The sequence below is a fragment of the Dromiciops gliroides genome, chromosome 4 (genome assembly GCF_019393635.1).
Source record: "Dromiciops gliroides isolate mDroGli1 chromosome 4, mDroGli1.pri, whole genome shotgun sequence".
Taxonomy (NCBI): domain Eukaryota; kingdom Metazoa; phylum Chordata; class Mammalia; order Microbiotheria; family Microbiotheriidae; genus Dromiciops; species Dromiciops gliroides.
The window spans coordinates 25,902,108-25,923,585 of NC_057864.1; the positions used below are offsets into that span (position 1 = coordinate 25,902,108).

Below are 21,478 nucleotides of genomic sequence, written 5' to 3' on the forward strand. Positions count from 1 at the left end.
AGGGACCTCTTCTCATTATTATCTCCTCCAACAACTTAAGGCTTACAAACCACCTTTCTCGCAAGAACTCTAAGAAGCATCAAGTGCCAAAATTACTCTCCCCATTTCACAGATGGATGAATTGAGTTTCCAAAAGATTAAGTCCCTTGCTCACAGAGCCAGGACTAGAACACAAGTCTCCTGACTCCCAGACCAAAATCCTGACCTGCCTGGCCCATCTAAGCCAGGATGAGGGACAGATCCGCAAAAATCTTCTTTTCTTTCCCTGGCTCTGAGCTTGTCCATGAATGTTTCCTTTGTCTTGGGGCGGGGGGGGGGGGGGTCCCAGACTCAGAGCCACAACACTAACCTCCAAGGCTTCTTCTGGATATGGCAAGTTGGTGATTGGTGCCCCTTCTGGGCTCTCTGAGTGTCCTGGAGTGTGTGTGTAGGGGGGTCAGCAGGACCAGAAGCAGCCGCTCACCAGGCCTATCCACGATGCTGCTAATGCTGCCTGTTCTCTGCCTCATCCCAGAGACTGACTCAGGTGGTTCCTGCTCTCCCCTGACCTCACCCATGATCCACCATCTTCCATCTCCATGCCTCTACCTTCAGTGCCCTCTGTGTCAGGTTTGCCCTCCTCATCTCCATCTCTAAGAATCCCTGGTTTACTTCACAACTCGGATCCAATACCACCCTTCTGCAGGAGGCCTTGTTTGGGCCCCCAGATGCTAAACTTCCCCTCCACAGCTGCTCTGTATGGGTCTGGCACACACCTATCCATGTACAATGCCATCTCCCCCAGTGGAATGGACCGTTTTCCTTTCGTCTCTGGATCCCTCTTACTTAGAGGGTGCTTCATAAATGCTTTCTGATGATCGATCATACTTCTGCTAATCCTGGTGGAAACCACCATATATCTGTGAGCCAGCCCTGGCCTGACATCGGAGGATGCTGAGCAGGGGACGGATTGGTCAGCTGGCCTGGTCAGCTGCCCTTGGCCCACATCCAGACCCTACAGTGACTCTAGCACCCAGGGTGGGCCAGGGGAGAGAGAGTCCCTAATAAATGGGGCTTGGCAGAGATACCCGTGAGCCGTGTGAGTGCAGGCAAGTCCTGCCACCTCTGAACCTCACCATCAACTCCCACCTCTGTAAAGTGGGGATACTCATATTGACATCAGCTGCCTCCCACGGGGATTATGAAGAAAACATTGTGTAAACAAGTCACCATAACAGTTCACTTTCCTGTAGGATTGTAAACTTTGCCAAGTGCTCACCTGATGGGAAGCCCAATTTGTAAGGCATGGAGGGTAATGGAAATGTGCACCACCATTAATGGCCAAGGCCTGGGAAGGCGCTCTTCCCAAGGGCCCCACTTACTCTTCAGCCTTCAAGCTCACAGCTCTTGCCTTAACAATGGGCTTCCCCAAGAAAGGGGGGTCATCAGGGTGGGAGGGGAGAAGAGCAGCCAGGCTCAAGAGAAGGAGCCTGCCCAACGATGGGGCTGGCTACAGTGCAGTAGTTAGGAAGCCAAACTCGAGAGTTGGGAAAACCTGGGTTCAAATCCTATTCATCCAAGCCTGGGAAAACCCCTTCCCATCTCTAGGTCTCGGTGTCCTCATCTGTGAAAGCAGAAGGGTGGCCTCCAGGGCTCTAGGGCCCTTCCCAGTTCCAAGCTCTGACCCTGTGCAGAGGCTCACCAGAAGGTCTCGTTGTCCATGCCCTCATTAGTTAGGTAATTATTCTGCAGGTAGAGTTCCCGAAGGCTGGTGAGCTCGCTGAAGGCTCCCGGGGGGATCTTCTCCAACTTGTTATTCTGAGGAGGAGAGAGGAGAGCAAGGTGGAATGAGAGGGGCTGGGGCTGGGTGACTCCAGAGCCCCAGAAACCCTGGAGCCATAGCAAGGCAGGAGAGGAGAGATGCCCTGGAGAGGGGGCAGGGTCCCAAGAGGAGGAAAAGGGCCAGGCATTCAGATACCCAACCATGGGGATTATGAAACTTCTCTCCATCTTCAACCTCATCCTTTCTTGAGCCTTTTATCTTCTGGTTCTCACTGAGACCTGGCTCCTTCCTGATGGTACAGTCTCCTGGCCCCGCTTTCTCCCAGTCCTCTCTCCCCCCACTCACAGGCTGAGGCTGGGGGTGGGGTCGGACTGTTCCTTGCCCCCCACTCCCCATGGTCGCTTCCAAGCTCACCCTCTGCCCCCATAACTCGGTCACCTCTCCTCCTCTGAGATTCGCTCAATCCACACTGGCCAGCCAATCCAGATTCTGGTGGCTCTTGTCCCCTGACCTCTAGGACGCTGCCTTTCCTTCCTCAATGAGTTCTGTGCCTGGCTCGAAGTGCTTCTCTCCTCCTCAGCTCCTGCCCTCACTCTAGGGGCCTTCAGCCTAGATAGTGACACCCCCGTAATCACTCCAACCTCACGGGTCCTCAGCTTGCTCATTTCCCATGACCCCTCCTCATCCCACCCCAGCTGCGCAGACTCCGGATCTCCCCATCAACAAAGACACCACATCGGAGAACTCTGAACTCCGTCACCACTGTGCCTCTTCCTCCGCCCTGTTCTCTGTCCACATCATGGTCCCCCATCCTCTGACCCCTCAGCTCCTTCCCAGACCACCAGACCTGGCCTGGCTTACTCTCCTCCTTCATCCATCTTGAGCCCTTGGTGACCCAGTCCTCTTCTTTGCCATCTTGCTAACCTCACCAGCCTTGGGTCCCTCCCACAGACCACTGCCTTTACACCCACTCACATGCTGCTGAGTGAAGATGGGGAGAATCAGGAAGCTGCTGCTGCTGCCCCGAGGCCCCTTAAGTGGACCTGGGCTGAGCAGCCTTTTACACCTCCCTAATTAACTCCCCACAAGTAGCTCTTCCAAAGCTCTCCATCCCCTTCAAGCCTCCCAGAGCTCCCCTTCTCCGTCCTCTCAGATGAGAACCTGGTCTCATATTTCACTGAGAAACTGAACCACTCACTAACCTTCTCTAACCCCGCTCCTCCTCCTCTCCCATCCCCCAGAAGCCTTCTGCCACCATCTCCTCCGGGAAGGCCTCCAGAGCTCTCTCCTACCCTCTGCCCCTCACAAGTAGCAGTTTCGACCCTCTCCCCAGGGCCGGGGTTGCTCCCAGCCCCCCTCACCTTCAGGTGCAGCTTGTACAAGGCCCGGGGCAGGTTCTTGGGCACATACTTGAGGAAGTTGCTGGACATGATGAGGATCTCCACGTTGTGGGAGCCATTGAACATGTTGTCTGGGAGCCCGGCATCGGCCAGCTTGTTATTGTGAAGGTAGACAGACCTGAGGGAGCAAGGGCCACACTGCCCTGAGGCAGGGCCTATGTGGCAGCTCTGAGCCCCCCCCCCACACACACACACACACATACATACAAAGCTTATTTCCAGCCCACCCATGGCCCTCCCACCCAATAATGCAACTGGAAAGATCCAGCCCAACCCCCTTCCACTCCCAGGAGCCCAGCCCTCCTGAGGGCTTATGGGTGGGCTCTCTCTACCATCATGCATTACTCTCTAATTTGGGGCAGCTGGAAGGTCATCAAGGGTGGGAACCATGTCCCCTCCTTTCTGTCTCCCCCACAGTGTAAATCAATACAGATTTGGATTCATCCCCTTGTTAACCAAAGGGTTGGATACACAAATGAATGAATACAGTGAATGCATCGAGTGAATGAATGAAGAATGTACCAAATGAATGTCCAAAGACTATTGTGCACAGAGGGAAAAGGAGGGGAGATGTGTGTGTAGATGGGACATTGGGTTCACACATTTATTTCAGTCACTCAAAGGCTTCCAGTCCAGGCTGCCCCTAAATAGAATGGTCAGCAGGGGAGGGGTGTGGAAGGCTCCCCCTTCCTGGAGGGCTTCAAGCAAAGACTAGACGCCCACTTGTAAGGGCTGGATGTTGAGCATTCCTGCTGGATGGAGGATTCCTGCTCAATTAAGACTGGATGAGGGGGGCAGCTAGGTGGCGTAGTGGATAAAGCACTGTCCCTGGGTTCAGGAGGACCTGAGTTCAAATCCGTCCTCAGACACTTGACACTTACTAGCTGTGTGACCCTGGGCAAGTCACTTAACCCCCACTGCCCTACAAAAAACCAAAACAAAACAAAAAAAAGATTGAAAAAGACTGGATGAGGGGGGCAGTTAGGTGATGCAGTGGATAAAGCACTGGTCCTGGATTCAGGAGGACCTGAGTTAAAATCTGGTCTCAGACACTTGACATTTACTAGCTGTGTGACCCTGGGCAAGTCACTTAACCCTCATTGCCCTGCCCCACCCCCAAAAAAAAGTAGACGGGAAAGATCTTTTGGGAATACGGAATGCTAAGAAAAGCAGGTAAGTAGTACAGTGGACAGAGCCCTGGGCCTAGAGTCAGGAAGTTCTGATTTCAAATCTAGCCTCAGATACTAACTCTTTGAGCCTGGACAAATCATTTAACCTCTTTCTGCTTTAGTTTTCTCATCTGTAAAATGGGGGTAATAATAGCACCTACCCCCCAAGGTTGTGGCAAAGGTCAAATGAGATTATAGTTGTAAAAGCACTTTGCAAGCCTTAAAGCACTATGTGAATGCTAACTATTATTATTATTGTTCTTGCTGAACAAGAAAGAACTAAGGTCACCAAGTATTAGAGCCAGAAGGGGCCTACTCCCTTGTTTTACAGATAAGGAAACTGAGGCCCAGAGGGGAGTGGTGGCTTTCCTAAGATCTAAGCCATGTGACTCACAGTTCAGGGCTCTCCCCTCTGGGCCATGCCAATAGCTGGCACAAAGGCTGTTGGAGAGCAAGTCTATGTAGGATGACTGCTGCTGGTTTATCATTCTAGGTTTGTGCAGGGTGAGTGTTGTGTGTGTATGTGCTCGAATGTGTGTATAAGCCCCAGTGTATGTCTGACTGCACATGAATTTGAGTGTGAGTGAACAAGTGTCAGGGCGTGAGCATAAAGGTCAATGTGGATGGGTGGTAAGTCTGTGCAAATGACAAGAGTGTGTGCAGAACAAGGGAGTGTGAGCAAATGGGTGTGAGTGGGTGGGTATGAACGTGTAAGACACACACACAGAGACAGAGACAGACACAGAGAGAGGCTGTATTCCAAAACTGACGATGAACAGTTAAAGTCATTTAGGAAATTCCTTTAAAAACCCAAAACGTTTGTATTGAGTGTAAATGTGATCAGGTTAATAAGCCAGTCTCCCAGGCTCCGGAGCCCAGAGAAGGGAAGCCAGGGCCTTGTCCCTCAGCTTCATGTCCACCTTCTTGGGCTTCCAGGAGGGGCAGGGGCAGGGGCAGGCGGGTGGTGAAATTCCCATTCTTGGTCTTTAAGCCTAGGATCCCAGAAGCTTTGCTGGGCACACAGACAAGCCCATCTGCAGACAGGCTGATCCCCTTCTGCCTCTGGGCCCCGCCAGGTGCCCCAGGATAGGCTTTGTGAGCTGGGATATGGGCGAGGTACAGGAAATTCCACAGGCTCAGCCCTTCCTATCCTCAAGCTCTCAGCCTCCCCTCCCCATGGGAAGTGCCAGGAGAGGGAGAAAAGTGGCAGCCACTGAGAGAGGAAGCTCCCAGTGCCACAGTGACCCCGCACCAGTGAGCTGAGGCTGGAAGGGGAGAAAGAGGCTTGGGTTCAAATCCTGACTCTGACTAGCTTTGGATAAGTCATTTCCTCCTCTGAGCTGATTGCTCCCCTGGCCCCCTTGCAGCAGTACCTCCTTCCCAGGGGCATCAGGAAGGCATGACTAGAGATCATTCCCAGTGAGGCCCAGAGTCTTCTGGGGTTCTTCCCCCTGCTACTGAGCCAGGAGGGGTCAGAGGCCTGAGGGGAGCATCGATCCACCAACAAGCAGATAGCTTAGTCATATCACCTATGGTATGTTCTGTTTGTGCTTTCCCAGAAGGAGAAAGGAAAAGGGGAGCAGGGGCCTGACCCCCAAAGAACCCCTGCTCAAGACGGGCCTCTTGGAGACTCGGCTCCCCTATAACAGACTGCCAGCCTCTCGCCAGTCTGCCATCTTGGAAGAGGCAGCAGCAGTGGATTAGTGGAAAGAACACGGGTCAGAAAATCAGGCTCTTGGCTCTGCCACTAACTGGCTGGGCAACCTCAGACAAGCTCCCAGACCTCCCATGGCCTCCTCTGTAAATGGGGGCTGCATTAGATGTCTCTGGGGTTCCTTCCAGCTCTAAAGCTAAGATCTTATGAGGCACCGAAAGGGGAAGTGATTGGTCCAGGGTCACACATCGGCCAGGAGAAAGTTAACTCTCAGCTTTTCAGTCTGGCTCTCTCCCGTCTCATATTTTCCCCAAGGGAAAAAACAATTAGCATACTGCATCCCCTTCCTTCTCTCTCTCCCTCCCCTGATCCACCAAACTGAAGAAGGGTTGGTCAGTCGGTCAGTCACTCAACAAGCATTACTAAGTCCTTACTATGAGCCAGGAGCCATGCTAAGCCACACACTCCCATAAAATGGACGTGGATCCATCCCAGGACTCCTATGGGCCACCCCCCCACCCCACCGTGCTGTGAACCCACTATCACTGCCACGACCCTGTTCCACTCTGACCTCTGACCTCAAGTTTGGCTTCTGGCCGAAGGTGAGCCCGTAGATCTTGGTGAGGAAGTTGGCAGCAAAGTCGGCACTGACCAGGGCACTCGGCAGGAACCTCGGAGCCAGAGTTAGCTGGAAAGGGGGCCGGATCGGGTGGGGAGAAGATCAGAGACAGATGAGTGATGATGGATGGATAGATGAGTATCTAACAGGATAACAGACAGACAGACGAGTGGGTGAGCAGACAAGAAGACAGACAAACAGGCAGGTAAATGGACATGTAGATGAGTGGATGGACAATTAGATGGATGAGGAGAAAAATGGAGCCCGGAACAGGCCAAGAGCAGTGCCAAGCCCTTCCCCAATCACATTGGCAACAGGACACTGGCTGGATGACTTCCCACTTGGCTCCGGGGAAGAAAATGGATGCCAGGTGGCTTCAAAGTGCCTTCCCAGGGATGAACAGGGAGGAATTGATTTCCAGCCCATTCCATTGAAAGTTCTTGGCTTCCCCTCTTAAGAATAGATTGATGGCCTTCACTTCTCAATAAAACCATTTCTGACTCGACTCTGTCCCTGAGTTTTGCAGCAGGTTCTAGGGAAGAAAGATCCTCCCCAAACCATCCCCTCACATACCAGGCTCATTTCCCCCCACCTGCCCCCAAGCCCTGCCTCCTCCTTGGAACCTCCCCTGGAGGTTTTCCCCTGGAGAAGCTGGTGACAATGCTGGGTCAGAAATATGCAGATGGATATTTCCCTCCAGGTATGGAAGAAGCACAGGAGAGCTCTGTCAGAGCTAAAAGGGACCTTGGAGGTCCTGGGGCCCAAGCATTTTACAGAAGAAGAAACTGAGGCCCAGAGAGAGGATAGGGCTTCTCTCTGCCCCCCCACTCACCATGAAGACCTATTTGGGAGGTCAGGCTTTGGGGTAGAGGCCCCCAGGGGCTTAGGCCATGACAGAGGGAAGGCTGCCAACCCTCATGCCGCTGGCAAGGGGCCTTCACAGAATTCCCTCCAAAACAGTCTCACATTTGAAGTGAGCTCAGAGGCCACCTATTCCAACCTTAACCCTGAGGGAAGAAATGATTTTTTCCAGACATCTAGGAAAAGGTGAGCTCAGGGCAGCCGCTAGAGCCCAGCAGCCCCTACCACCTTGCGGTTAATGACGTGCTAGATTCTACCTGGAGCCTGTTGGCGGCCAAGTCCAGGCTCCTTCTGCCACCTGCTCAGAGAGGAGCTCTTGGCCATGCCTTACATGAGCCCCCTTCCCAAGCCTTGTGGCCTGGAAGGAAATCAGGCCCTCAGAGAATCTGCGTGAGCCAAGCAACTCCTCCCCCTCTCACACCACCCCCCCAACTCAAATCTCACCCCAAGCCTACCTTGTTGTTGGCCAGGTACAGGTAATTCAGGTTTGTCAGCTGCTTAAAAGCTTCCTCCGGGAGCCCTTCAAATGAATGAATGAAGGCAGGTCAGTACCTTGGACAGAGGAGGATGCTCAGGGCTAGAGAGCTAGGCACATCGCCCCCTGGGGTCTTAGCCTGGCACTCAGGGCTCCACTATAGGGTCCCAGTCAAGCTTTCCAGCATCTTCCTCTTCTGCTATTTCCAGTCTCATCAGCTTCTAGAGTTAGAAGGATCAGAGCTAGAGGCAGCTGGTGAGAGTCTGGTCTGGGGTTCAAATCACTGTCAAGACATCAGTGAACCAGGGCACCCTCACTCTACCCATCATCCCCACCTGAAACTTGGGCTCCATACCAAGAACCACTGTAGCCTCTGATAGGGGAGTTGTCCAAGCTTCCAGCTCACTTCCCAGCCACCTCCACACCACACGGCCTGCTCTCTGGCCACCAACACCCCCCCCCCCGACCTTCTCTGGTTCCCCTCCCATGTATTTGTTTCCCATTAGAATCTAAGCACCCCATGAACTGATTCAACCTTTCTAGAAAGAGACTTGGAACCCTCTTTGTCCATCAATCCCACTACTAGGCCCATACTCCAGAGAAAAGGGAAAAGGACCCATGCATTCAAAAACTATTTAGAGAAGCTCTTTTTGCTGTGTCAAAGACCTGGAAACTGAGGGGGGTCCCCATCAATTAAAGAATCATGGTTTCAGAGAATCGTGAGAATACTTGCATGAACTGATACAGAGTGAGATGAGCAGAATCAGAAAACAATGTATCAAATAACATTGAACAACTCTGAAGACTTAGAAACTCTGATCAAGGCAATGATTACCAAGGAGGACAGAAGATGCAGAGAGAGCTGACAGATAGTTCTTTGTCTACAATACCCCTCTGAGGTAAAGTCCTGAAAATATCATTCTACCCATTTTATAGATGACAAAGCAGGCCCATAGAGGTGAAAGGATCTGCCCAGAATCACACAACTAGTAGGTACTGGAGCAAGGAAGATTTGAACCCAGGTCTCTTGGATCTAATTCCAAGGTTCTTTCTACTTGACCACCCAACCTGTAGGCAGTGACCAGAGTAACTATACAGATTTAGGATCTCTGTGGCCAATTTCTTTTTAAGTTTCTTATCAAATATTAGAGAGGCAGCCACGGGCTAGTTCAAAGAGCGCCTTGCTGGAAGTTAAGGGACATGGATTCAAATCCCACCTTGGCCACTAATTTGCTGTGTAGCCCAGAGCAGGCCAGGCATCATGACTCTCTAGGACTCAGCTTGCTTCTCTGTCCAATGAGGAAGCTCTCTTACCTATCTCCCTCCTAGGAGGGCTGTAACCTTAGGCAAGTCATTTCCCCGATCTGGGTCTCAACTTTTTCATCTCTAAAATGGGAACAATGGGACCTGCCCTGACTCCCTTAGAACTTGTTTTGTTCTTTTTCCTTCCCTTTCTCTTGGAGGGTAGTTATGAGGATTGGGTGAAGTAATGTGGAAGTGCTTTATGGAAAAAGTATAAATGATTGGAGAGATGGGAGGGAAGGAGACAGTAACCATGATGGATCACTGCCTTCAGGAGTACCCTGACCTTAGGCTGCATCGGAGGTAACACATGAGGAGGGTAGAAACAAATCCAATAGGGACAAAGGTAAAGGATTCCACAAGGGCTTAAAAAAATCTACTTCACAGATACTAGGGTCCTGGCAAGACTGTTCTTTGAAGAAGATCAAGGGGGCTGAGTGGGCCACCAGTTCAATATGAATATAGAGTGTGATGTGGCAGTCAAGACAATTCAATTCGATTTTGGGCTACATAGAGAAAGGCCCAATGTCCAAGAAGAGGTAGGAGACAGTTCCACCATCCTGAGCCCTGGCCAGACCCCATTTGGAGTCCTGGGCTCAGTTCTGGGCATCCCATTTGAGACAAGTCATTGATAAGATGTCCAGAGAAGGGCAGCCCTAGTGATGGGGGAGGGGCCTCAAGAATCTGTGTCACATGTAGCCCCACACGTTTAGCCTGAGGAAAAGAAGCTATTGGAGCCAGGAGAGGAGGGGGCAGAGTTTGGGACAGTGTGAGAATATCTATCAGTGGGATGGCTTGCCCCAGGAGGTAGTAAGCTCCCCGTCACTAGAGAGATTCCAGCCCAGCTTGGATGAACCCTGGGGGCTCTGAGGCACCTCTCACTCCAACACTCTGGGATTCTACCTGTTCTCTTACTCCTTCTCTGGTCCTTCACTTCTCAGGACTGGAAGGAGACAAAGCACATTAGGAATCTCCAAAGGAGATTTCAGAGTCAAGGTTGCTGAGTGCCAACCTCCCCACCATCCTCCCGACCCTGGAGGACCAGCCTTCCTTTGCCCTGGGTTGGTGAAGACACTCCCAAACACCCAGGGCAAGCCATAGGCAGGCGCCTCCCCCCTCCCCCAGCCAAGGCTCATGCCCTGATACCTTCAGTGCCCCCATCCCACACTCCTGTAGGTCTCTCTAGTCCTCTCCCTACCCAGGGCCTCCTCACCTCGGGATGTCAGCCGGTTATTCTGAAGGTTGAGGGTCTCGAGCCTGTGCAGTCGAGAAAGCTCATCAGGGTAGATTTTCTCCAACTGGTTATTCTGTTCGAGAGGAGATGGGGAATGTTAGGGACCTCCAAGGCTTTCTCCTCTCTGAGCCTCAGTTTCTCTCCCCAGTAAAATGACAGCACTGGACCAGGCCAGGATTTCCCACACCAACCCAGTGACAGGAACCATCAGTGACCCTAAGGCGTGCCCCGGGGGCAAAGAGCCAGCAGAGAACCAGATGATGTCATCATGGGGGCATCCCAGGGAGTGCCCTGCACACAGAGAATGAATAGAGGAGTGGCTCAGAAAACAGATCCCCAGCCTGGCACAGATAGCAGCAGCATCCAGCAATGGCAGGGACTCCAGCTACCCAGACTCTCCTCTCTCTGTCTGTCTCTCTGTCTGTCTCTCTATCTGTCTCTCTGTCTCTGTCTCTCTGTCTCTGTCTCTGTCTCTGTGTATCTTTCTGTCTCTATATCTCTCTGTCTGTCTGTTTCTCTGTCTCTGTCTCTTTGTCTCTGTCTCTGTCTCTCTGTGTCTGTCTCTCTGTCTCCATCTCTGTTTCTCTGTCTCTCTCTGTATCTGTGTGTGTGTGTGTGTGTGTGTGTGTGTGTGTGTGTATCTCTGTGTCTGTCTGTCTGTTCCTTCTCTGGAGATGGATAAGTTTTTCCAGGCTTTTCTGAGAGCATCCTGAGATTCTGAGGGCACCCAGGGTGATGATTTGGAGAAGAAAGGAAGATCAAGGGTCATCTAAAGAAACAGATGTGGATGCTCAGGGAACTCAGCAACCAGCTGAGGAGCAACAAGGCACTGAGCAGTTAAGAAGCGCTGACTGTGCCCCAGACCTCTGGCTAGGAGCTGAGGATACTGAGATGAAAGTAAAACAGCCTCTGCCCTCAGGGAGCTTATACTCTGCTCCAGGAGACAACTTGCACACATCTAAGTACATAGACAGGAATAAAGGACAATGCTCATGGGGGGGAGGGGCAGAATCTGGCCTGTACTGTTCCAAGCTGAGCTGTAAAGGAAACTAGATTCTCACAGGGGGAGAACAGGAGGAAGCTCCTATTTCAGGCATGGGAAACAGCCTGTGCAAAAGCCCAAAGATGGTAAATAGAACATCACATGTGAGGAAGAAGGCACAAGGAGGGCATGAAGGGGAGTAATGTATAATAAGGCAGGGAAGGAGGTTGGAGACAAGTCGTGAAGGGCTCTAAGCATCAAATGGGGACTGCATTTCATCCTAGAGCAGGAATTCTTAACCTGACCTGGACCATCAAGGAGTCAATGGGTAGAGTTCAGAGGAATCTATAAATTTGGATAGGAAACACGTTACTTTTTCACTTAAATATAATTGATTTCCTTTGTAATTCTATGCATGTAAAAAAATCCCCATTATTTCTGATGATGAGCAGGATGCTCTCAGGTAAACCTGGAAAGACTTACATGAACTGATGCAAAGTGAAATGATCAGAACTGTAACGATTGGAATGACGCCACCTGCTGGAGACTTACTGTAGAAGAGTTCCTCCCATGAAGCGAAGGTCTTTGAGGGCAAGACCAGGAGTCTTTTCTTTGGCGTCAGGAAGTGACGCGGGCTAGTGGGAGGAGGAAGAAAGAGACTGGCGCTCAGTCTCGTGCTCTTTCCTTTGGACTCTGGTGGAGAGCGGAGCTAGAAATGTGCTCTCCCTTTAATAGATAGAGGAATCTAGGCCTTTCTTCTCTCTTTACCAAATTCTTATTCTCCTTAATAAATGCTTAAAAGTCTAACTCTTGCTAAAGCTTATAATTTATTGGCAACCACTCATTAGATATTTTAGACAGACTAGCTAGAATTTTAGCCCTTAACAACACACACAAAAAAGGTTAAGAAACCCTGTCCTAGAAAATATAGGAAGATACCATAGTTTATGGAGAAAAGAAGTCACATGGTCAGATCTTTACTTTAGAGAGAGCATTTTGGCAGCTGTCTGGACTCCTTGGAGAGGGGAGGGTCCAGGTGAGAGGTGATGAGGGCCTAAACAAGGGCAGTGGCTGTGTGAGTAAAGAGAAGAGGACAGAGGTGAGAACTGCTCTGAAGGCACAGTCCAGAAGACTGGAGTTTCAGAAAAGCCTAGGAAGATTTGCATCAACTGATAGAGTAAAGTGAGCAGAACCAGAAGAACAATTTATGCGAAAACAACTATACTAAAAAGACAAACAATTTCAAAGGACTTGGACACTCAGCTGGACACAAAGACCAACCATAATTGCCGAAGGCTAATGATGAACCATGCTACCCTCCCTCCTGATGGATTCCAAGTAAAACTGGGGTGGGGGGGGCGGGGAACACAGTGAACATGGCCAATGTGGGAATTCGTTTTGCTTGAGTCCACAGCTAGCTCCTGATGACTGCAAATAATGGTGATTATTTGAATTTGCGTGGTATATTTCCACTGGACTAGAACAATTACCACATTTTCCCTAATTATAACTTTGAATGGTATGAATTCAAATACATGCAACCACTTCATGGGACTCAATATCTGCACTGATTAGATCCTCGCTGTACATGTTTGCTACGAGGGTTGTTTTTCTTGCTTCCTCAATGGGCTGGAGGCAGGGAGGAGGTGGGAAGGTGAGAATAAAAATAAAAAATATCTATATTTTTAAAAGACAGCAACTGATGGAATGTGTGGGTGAGGATGAATACATTAGCATTTTATTAGCATAAGAACAAACAGTCAGGCATGACTCAGAATGAGAGGAAGACATCAAGGAAAGCTGGACAACCCCACAATAGGGAGTTGAAGTGATCCTGAAGGAAATAAGAAGCTCCGAGAATGACTTCCCAATGCTTGGGTTGCATGGGGCAATGAGAACTGACGAAAGAGAGAAATGCAATATTGTTTGACTCTTAATTTCTTTTTTTTTTCTCTGACCAAGCAGGATCTGATGCTCACAATAAGTTAGGAGACAGTAAGGAGCACTGAATAGCACAACATCCTGGGGCCTGAGAAAACTGGCAGATGGGATGGCCTTCTCTTTCATGATAATTGGAAAGTTTGCCCCTCTCCAGTCAATCAAATCAAACTGTAGGCCAGTGAGCTTGACTTAAATTCCTGGGAAAGGCTAGAATGAATTATCGAAGTGATGATCAGTGATCCTCTAGAAAAGAGAGCAGGAGAGACCAAGGGCCAGCCAACCTTCATCAAGAACAGGTCGTGCCAGGCTAACCTCACTTCCTTTTTGGACAGGCCTACTAGACTAGTAGATGAGGAGAAAGCTGTGGATCTGGCTTACCTAGATTTGAGTGAAGCATTTGATAAAGAAGCCCAAACTCTTCTTGTGAAAAGGATGGACATATGTGGCCTGGGTGATAATATCGTTAGATGGATTCAGACCTGCATGCATGGCCTCAGTCAAGTAGGAGTCATTAATGCTATAATGTCAATGGGGTGGTGGAGTACCGCAGGGCTCTGTGCTTAGCTCTGGGCTGTTTAATATCCACAAGACAGACAGACATGGAAGGCTTATCAAATTCCAAAGAAGGCTAGAGCATTGGGTTGAATTTTTCAGATGAAATCCAGTAGGGATAAATATAGTTTTACCCTTGAGTTCAAATAACCAACTTCACAAGGACAAGCTAGGGGAGGCAGGGCTAAGCTGAAGTTTGTCTGGAAAAGACTGGATTTTATTAAACTCCAAGCTTGTTATATACATCAATCATGTGATGGGATGGTCAGAAGAGCTGATAAGCTCTAATAAGCTGTGAGGCAGCAGCATTAAAGGAGGCCACCCTTCCAGGAAGAAGGAGGTCCCCCTGTGGTACTCCCTGGTCAGTGGACATTGGTAGGACTGCGTTGGGTTTGGGGTGCCCAGCTTTGGGTGCCCAGGATAAAGTGGAGAACATCCAGAGGATAGTGGTCAGAAGGAGGAAGGGTCTTGAGTTCTTTGTTTATGAGAATCACCTGGTCTTGGTGAGCCTGGAGAAGACCCAGGAGGCACATGATGCCCAGGTCTCAGGTCTAAGGCTGTTGTTCAGAAAGGGCCAAGATTTGTTCTGTTTAGCCCCAAAGGGCAAAAAGAGAGCAAAGAGGAACATTGCAAATTTAGGCAAATTTGGGTTTATCAGGGAAAACCTCCTAAGAATTTGAACACTCCCAAAGAGGAATGAGCTGTCTTCCCCCTTCTGGAAGATGACCAAGCAGAGGTCACATGACCACTTACTGGGTACATGGCAGGGGGAGGGAGTTGAAGGGAGATATCAGGGAAGGGGTTGGACTAAGATGCCACTGAGATGTCTTCCAACCCTTCTGGATTATGAATCCACTACCCCCCTTCTCCCACATACAGGGAGATAGCTTAAGGGAATGTCAAAACTGATGAATAGAAATTAGAAATCATAAGAACTCACACATGAATATAAATTACTATTGTAAATTATAATTTTCACACCCCAAAATGTTGCACTTAATAAGTATTTTCAATAAGAATCAATCAAGCACTGGAATAGAAATGTTGCATTTAATATTTTAGAAGGGAAAATAGCACTGGGATTGGCATTTTGGGGGGGTGGGGGAAAGGGGGTTAAGTGACCTGCCCAGGGTCACACAGCTATTATTAGCTGTGTCAAGTGTCTGAGGCCAGATTTGAACTCAGGTCCTCCTGAATCCAGAGCCGGTGCTTTATCCACTGCGCCACCTAGCTACCCCCTGGGATTGGCATTTTTTAACAGAATTCTGATCCATGTGTAATTTGGAAAATTCTTAAGAACATTTCAGCTCCAAGACTCTATGTCCTACACATTTTATGTTCTTGGAATCACAGGACTTAGAGCTAGACCTCGGAGATTACCTAATCCACCTCCATCATTTTACAGATAGGGAAACTGAGGCCCTAGAAATAACAGCTAGCATGTCTATAGCACTTTAAGGTTTAAAAGTCGCCAATGATCTCCTAATTGCTCAATCTAATGGCCTTCCCTCAATCCCCATCTTTGCTGACCTCTCTGTAGCCTCTGGCACTGTTGATCCCCCTCTTCTCCCCAGTTTCTCCTCTGTATGTTTTCATGACACTGCTCTCTCTTGGTTTTCCTTCTTTCTGTCTGACTGCTCCTTCCCAGTCTCCTCTGCTGCTGCTTCCTCTAAGTCATGCCCACTAAACACAAGTGTCTGTCCCCAAGGCTCTGTCTTGGTGCTCTTCTCCCTCCATATTCTCTCATCTGGTGTGATCTGATGTGATGAGATCACATCAGTTCCTATGGGTTTGATGATCATCTCTAAACAAGTCATTCCCAGATCTATTTATCAAGCCTTAACCTCTCTCCTAAGCTCTAGTTTCACATCACCTACTATCTCTTGGATATCTTTTTTTGTTTGTTTTGTTTTTTGTTGTTGTTTTTTTTTTAGTGAGGCAATTGGGGTTAAGTGACTTATGGGGTTAAGGGTCACACAGCTAGTTAAGTATTAAGTGTCTGAGGCCGGACCTGAACTCAGGAACTCCTGACTCCAGGGCCGGTGCTCTATCCACTGCGCCATCTAGCTGCCCCTCTTGGATATCTTTAATTGAATGTCCTATAGGCACCTCAAATTCACCATGTCCAAGACTGGATTCATTATCTTTCCTCAAACTTTCTCAATTATCTCTCCAATTTCTTTATTCTTGTTGAAGGTACCAACATCCCCCCAGTCACTTGGGCTTGCCACCGGGAGCAGGCAGCAAAGCACGTTCTCTGTAAACATTTAGATCAACTAAAGTGTCACGGGAGAGGCAGAGATGATTCAATTGCAGAGCACAACAAAGGAAAAATCACGTCCAACTGGGGAGACCAAGGAGAAGGGAGACAGAACAGCTGACAGTCTGGCAGGGGAACAGGCAGAGACCTTACATTGTATGTTTAAGAAAAGAGCTTGAAAGAGTCCAGAGAAAGAAAAGGGAGACTTACAGGGGGACAGGGAAGCTTCTTGGAGGAGGGGATATTGAAGGACAAGGCAGATTCCTTCAGGTGGAGGTGAGCAGCGGGGCAGGGAGACCAGATACGGGTAAGTGCTTTGACCAAGAACCAATGACAGCACATCTTGGGGCTCACTGGTTTGGGGGATGGAGGTCACTTAGCTTATCCAGAGAACAGAGGGTATCTTACAGCTTTGGAGTTTTTTGGAGTGGGGGCAGAGTGCATCAACACCAGCTGGGAAAACCCCCTGAAAACTTTTTTTAAAGCATCATACAAGCATCAGTCATTCTCACATAATATCTATATCTATATATGTCTACATGCACATACGCGATCTTAGGTTCCTAAAAGTAAAGCTGAGAGGTACCTTACAGCAGAGGCTCTTACCCTTGGGGATAGATTTCAAGGGATCAATGAATTTGAATAGTAAAAAAAGAAATCTTTCAACATAATGGGTTTCTTTTGTAACTGGGTATTTTACGCTTTTAAAAACATGGTGCTGAGGCTTCCCCAAACCATGACACGAGAAAGGTTAAGCATTCTTGCCAATAGAGTGTCTAGACCAGTTTCCTCAACTTACAGAAGAGACTGAGGTCTAGGGAGGTTAAGAGTATGTCGCTGTTTGCATGTAGTCTCCTTCATTAGAATGTGAGCACCAGGGGCGGCTAGGTGGCGCAGTGGATAGAGCACCAGCCCTGGATTCAGGAGGACCTGAGTTCGAATCCGACCTCAGACACTTGACACTTAGTAGCTGTGTGACCCTGGGCAAGTCACTTAACCCTCATTGCCCTGCAAAATAAATAGATACATAAATAAATGATTTAAAAAAAAAAGAATGTGAACTCCTTGAGTGCAGGGACTGTCTTCTTGCTTATCTTTGCATGCTCAGCACACTGCTTGGCATGTAGTAGGTGCTTAATAAATGTTTGTTGATTGACTTGTTGAGTTGATTGAGGTTGTATAGGTAGGAAACAGTAAGGGTGGGTTTTGAACCCACATTTGCTATCTCCAAATGCAACACTCTTTCCTCTCTTTCTCCATTAGGTGTCGGATGTAATGGATAGAGAGGTCAGTCAGGGGCAGCAAGCACTGGCTTCAAGCCCCATCTCACCCAACTTAGCTGTGTGACCCTCAGCAAATTTCTGAATGTAAATTCTTGGTGCATTGATGATTAGCAGCTGTGGAGGGGTTTTTCCATACCGGAAGTTTCCTACACTGATTAAACTCTCAAGTTTGGATTTTGTCCCAAATATGTGATGTTTGTAAGGTGCTTCAGTTAGGGTCAAGATCTCGCCTGGAGACCCGGCGGGGTTGTTATGTGACAAAGGCCGTGTTCCTAGTGTGTAGAGGGAAGCGTCCTGCTCTTACCTGCAAGGACAGGTGATTGGTGTACTCAGGGAGGTCCCCAGGGAACTCCCGGAGGTCAATGCCTCCACAGTCCACCACACCCTCTTGTGTGCACACACATTCGCGGGGGCAATCGAGGCTCCCCTGACCCGGCTCCGGCCTCAGAAAAAGGATGGGATCCTCCAGAAATTCGTTGTCTTCGTCGGTCTGACCGTGAGCACCGTGGGGCCCCCAGGCCCATGCCCAGAACACCACCAGGAATGTCCTGCTTGGGACCATTGCCTCTGAAAAGGAAGGAAAGACACTGTGAGGACGGCTGAGGGCTGGAGAACCTGCTCTCCTCTGGCCCCTGGCCCCCAAACACACCTCGGCGCTGGAGGGAGTCCGGAAGCCTTCTGGTCCAGCCCATCCTCGGTCGAGAATCCCCCCCCCCCCCATATGCTGAGGGTGTGCCCCTCCCACCTTCTCTGAAAGCCCTCAGTGGAGCGACCCAAGGAGGCCCCTGCCACCCCTAGGTGTCACCAGTTCTAATCCAGACCACCATAACCCCGACTCTTAACAAGTCCCCCCCCAGGCTTCTTCGCTAGAACCACAGTGCTAGATGTGTAGTTGGGAGGATCTGGGTTCAAATCCTGATTCTGACACTTGTGAGCCCAGAGTCATCCCTCTCAGCCTCAGTTTCCTCATCTGTAAAAGGGCATAAAAACTCTTGGCAGTGGTGTCTGAGTCTGTGCATCTGTCAGGTTCTTATGGCACTGAATGTGGTGCATGGGGAGGAGGCGGGGGGGGGGGGCGGGGTCTGGACATAGGAGCGTCTATTTCTGTTTATGTCTGGACCTCCAGGTGTCACAGCGATGCATCCATGGGGACACATGGCTCATACGGATGGGCTGAAGGGAATGGAGCTGATGATGGCTGCTAAAGATGAAGTGGCTGGTGAGAAAAGATGGGGAAGGCCAGGACAGGCACCTTCTAGGTGGGACTCGTGAAACTGCCCACTTGCTGCTTCCCGGAGGATTCCGTGGCTCGCCTCGTGGGCTCTGCTGTGTGCCCACATGCCACAGGCACCAGCTGGGAGGTCCATGAGGTGGCAGGAGCCACGTTGGGCACCAGAAAGCTTTGGGGCAAGGGGTTGCTTTGCTTCGTTTTTTGAGCTACATGTCTTACCATGAGGATGAAGCTCTCTTGTTCTCCTTAAACAGGCAATATTTAGGAGGGCCAAAGCCTCCCATGGAGGCCTCAGCTCCTTTTCCATAGAATTCAGAACTCGAACACCCACTAGTCTGGGGCTGCCCCCCCCTCCCTCCCAGCCACAGGGCAGCAAGCAGGATGATCCCTCCTGGGATACAGACTACCAAGAGCAAGCCCCCTGGGGCCTAGTCAGTCACCACACATTTATTAAGCCCCTGCTGTGTACCAGGAAACCCCTGGGGATACAAGGAAAGGCAAAAACAGCTGCTGCCCTTGAGGAACTCCCAGTCTATGGGGGAGACAACAGTTAAGGGAGCAGGTACATGTCAGATCTGCACAGAAGAGAGAAGAGATCCTTTCAGAGGGGAGGCATTGGGGGAGGGGGAGGGACACCTAGGAAAGGCCTCCACTTGCAGGTGGGATCTGAGTTGGATCTTGAGGAGAGACTAGGAGGCAAGGGGCAGAACCTTTCAGGCACAGGGGAAGGCCTGTTAGAGGCAGGATGTCCAGGGGAACAAGGAGGCCACTTTGGCAGCATTTCAACTTTGCTTGAAGAGTGTGTGAAGAAGAAGAATGGGGCTTCAATGGTGGCCAATGCCAAGGTATGCCAGGCCTTTGAGAACCAAGCTGAGGAGTTTATATTTGAACCCAGAGGAGACAGGAGGCTCCTGGAGCTTACCGAGCAGGGGAGGTAACACAGTCAGACCTGGGCTTGGGAATACCAAAATGGCGGATGTGTGGGTATAGACTGAAGATCTGAGGAAGGGACGGCTTCAGAAAGGGAGGTGATGAGGTACATGTCAGACCAGATTGCCCCCCCTCCCCGACGCCTTCCAGTCCTCAAATGCCCCAATGCTGCGACAGCCTCAGCCCCACTACACGCACCTGCATGCACACCTACACACATGCCACCGTCCCACATTCTCATCCCTACGTCTGTGCCCTTGCACTGAGGACACCAGCCCTTGGGAAACTACAGCAGCGGCTGCTCCCTTTGACATAAACGCCTCTTCTGTGCCCCTTTGCCTTCTGGGTGCCCAGGCTCCTCAGGCCGCCTACCACAGTGCCCACATCTTTGGGTGATCCCAAGTTATCTCCCCCGACTTTCTCCATCAAAATGCCCAACTCCCATCAGGGGCAGTGGGACTTCAGGAGACCTGGAGTGAGAGACACCAGCTTCAGCTTCCTATACCATCAAGCCATCCACTGGGGCTACATTACTATGCACCCAGAACCCACCCACTGACCTGCTTCTCTCCACCCAGGTCATCTTCCTCCACACTGGATGTGAGGCCCAGCCTCCATACCCAGGCATTCCAGAATCCAAGCCCCAGTGCCCAGGGAAGTTAGTCTGCTCATCTTTAGAGTTCAGTACTTCAGTCCCTGCTGGCACCTCCAGTGGTGGTGCCCTCATTGCCTCCCAAGGCATCCCATTCCAGCCAAGGGTTACCACAATCATAGTCAATACATTTTTATTAAGCACTTACTATGTGCCAGGTATATCATCATAATAATGCTGTTCAGTCACTTCAGTCATGTCTGACTCTTGGTGACCCCATTTGGGGTTTTCTTGGCAAAGATACTGGAGGGGTTTGCCATTTCCTTCTTCCAGCTCATTTTACAGATGAGGAAACTGAGACAAGCAGGGTGAAGTGACTTACCCAGGGTCACACAGCTAGTAAGTGTCTGAAGCCAGATTTGAACTCAAGAAGATGAGTCTTCTGACTTCAGGCCCAGCTCCCTGTGCACTATGACACCACCTAGCTGCCGTAGTAGTAGTAGTAGTAGTAGTAGTAGTAGTAGTAGTAGTAGTAGTAGCTAATGTTTATATATTACTTTAAGGTTTACAGAACACTTTACATGTTTTATTTCATTTGATCCTCACAAGTCTTTGAATTAGGTACTAGTATTATTCCAAATTTACAGATAAGGAAACCAAGGCTGACAGTAGAAGTCAACAAGCATATATATATATATATATATATATATATATTTTGGGGGGGGGCAGGGCAGTGAAGGTTAAGTGACTTGCCCAGGGTCACATAGCTAGTAAGTGTCAAGTGTCTGAGGCTGGATTTGAACTCAGGTCCTCCTGAATCCAGGGCCGGTGCTCTATCCACTGCGCCACCTAGCTGCCCCCAACAAGCATATATTAAAGGCTTACTATGTGCCAGGAATCGTACCGCAGGCTGGGGATGCAAAGAAAGGCAAGAACACAGTCCTTGCCCCCTCCCCCAGGAGTTCACATTTTGATGAGAAGACAACAAGCAAACAACTATGAATATACCAGCTCATGGAGCAGGTCAGGGCTTCCCGGTTCCAACACTCTACCCACTGCACCACCTAGTGGCCCAGCTGATTCCCCCTGAAGGCAGGGGTCAACGTGGTGAGTTCTCCAAGCTGGGTTAGGGGGGTCCTCAGGCCGCATACAGTCTCTTGGTGGCTCTGTCCCCAAAAGTCTTTCCCACGGGGTTCAACCTGCCAGGGTGGCTCCCGGGAGGCCGTCTGTG

At 50.0% G+C, this 21,478-nt stretch overlaps 1 protein-coding gene across 1 annotated transcript in view; it reads right to left on the bottom strand.

The window, feature by feature from the left end:
- PODN (podocan) overlaps positions 1 to 21,478 on the bottom strand; it is a 42,851-nt gene that overhangs the window by 12,670 nt on the left and 8,703 nt on the right. The window contains exons 2-7 of the mRNA XM_043999538.1: positions 17,799 to 18,061; positions 10,456 to 10,549; positions 7,921 to 7,985; positions 6,564 to 6,673; positions 3,124 to 3,280; positions 1,682 to 1,797 (exon numbers count right to left, since the gene is read on the bottom strand). Coding sequence (XP_043855473.1) covers positions 1,682 to 1,797; positions 3,124 to 3,280; positions 6,564 to 6,673; positions 7,921 to 7,985; positions 10,456 to 10,549; positions 17,799 to 18,056 — 800 coding nt within the window. The 5' untranslated portion in view covers positions 18,057 to 18,061. The remainder of the gene's footprint in view (positions 1 to 1,681; positions 1,798 to 3,123; positions 3,281 to 6,563; positions 6,674 to 7,920; positions 7,986 to 10,455; positions 10,550 to 17,798; positions 18,062 to 21,478) is intronic.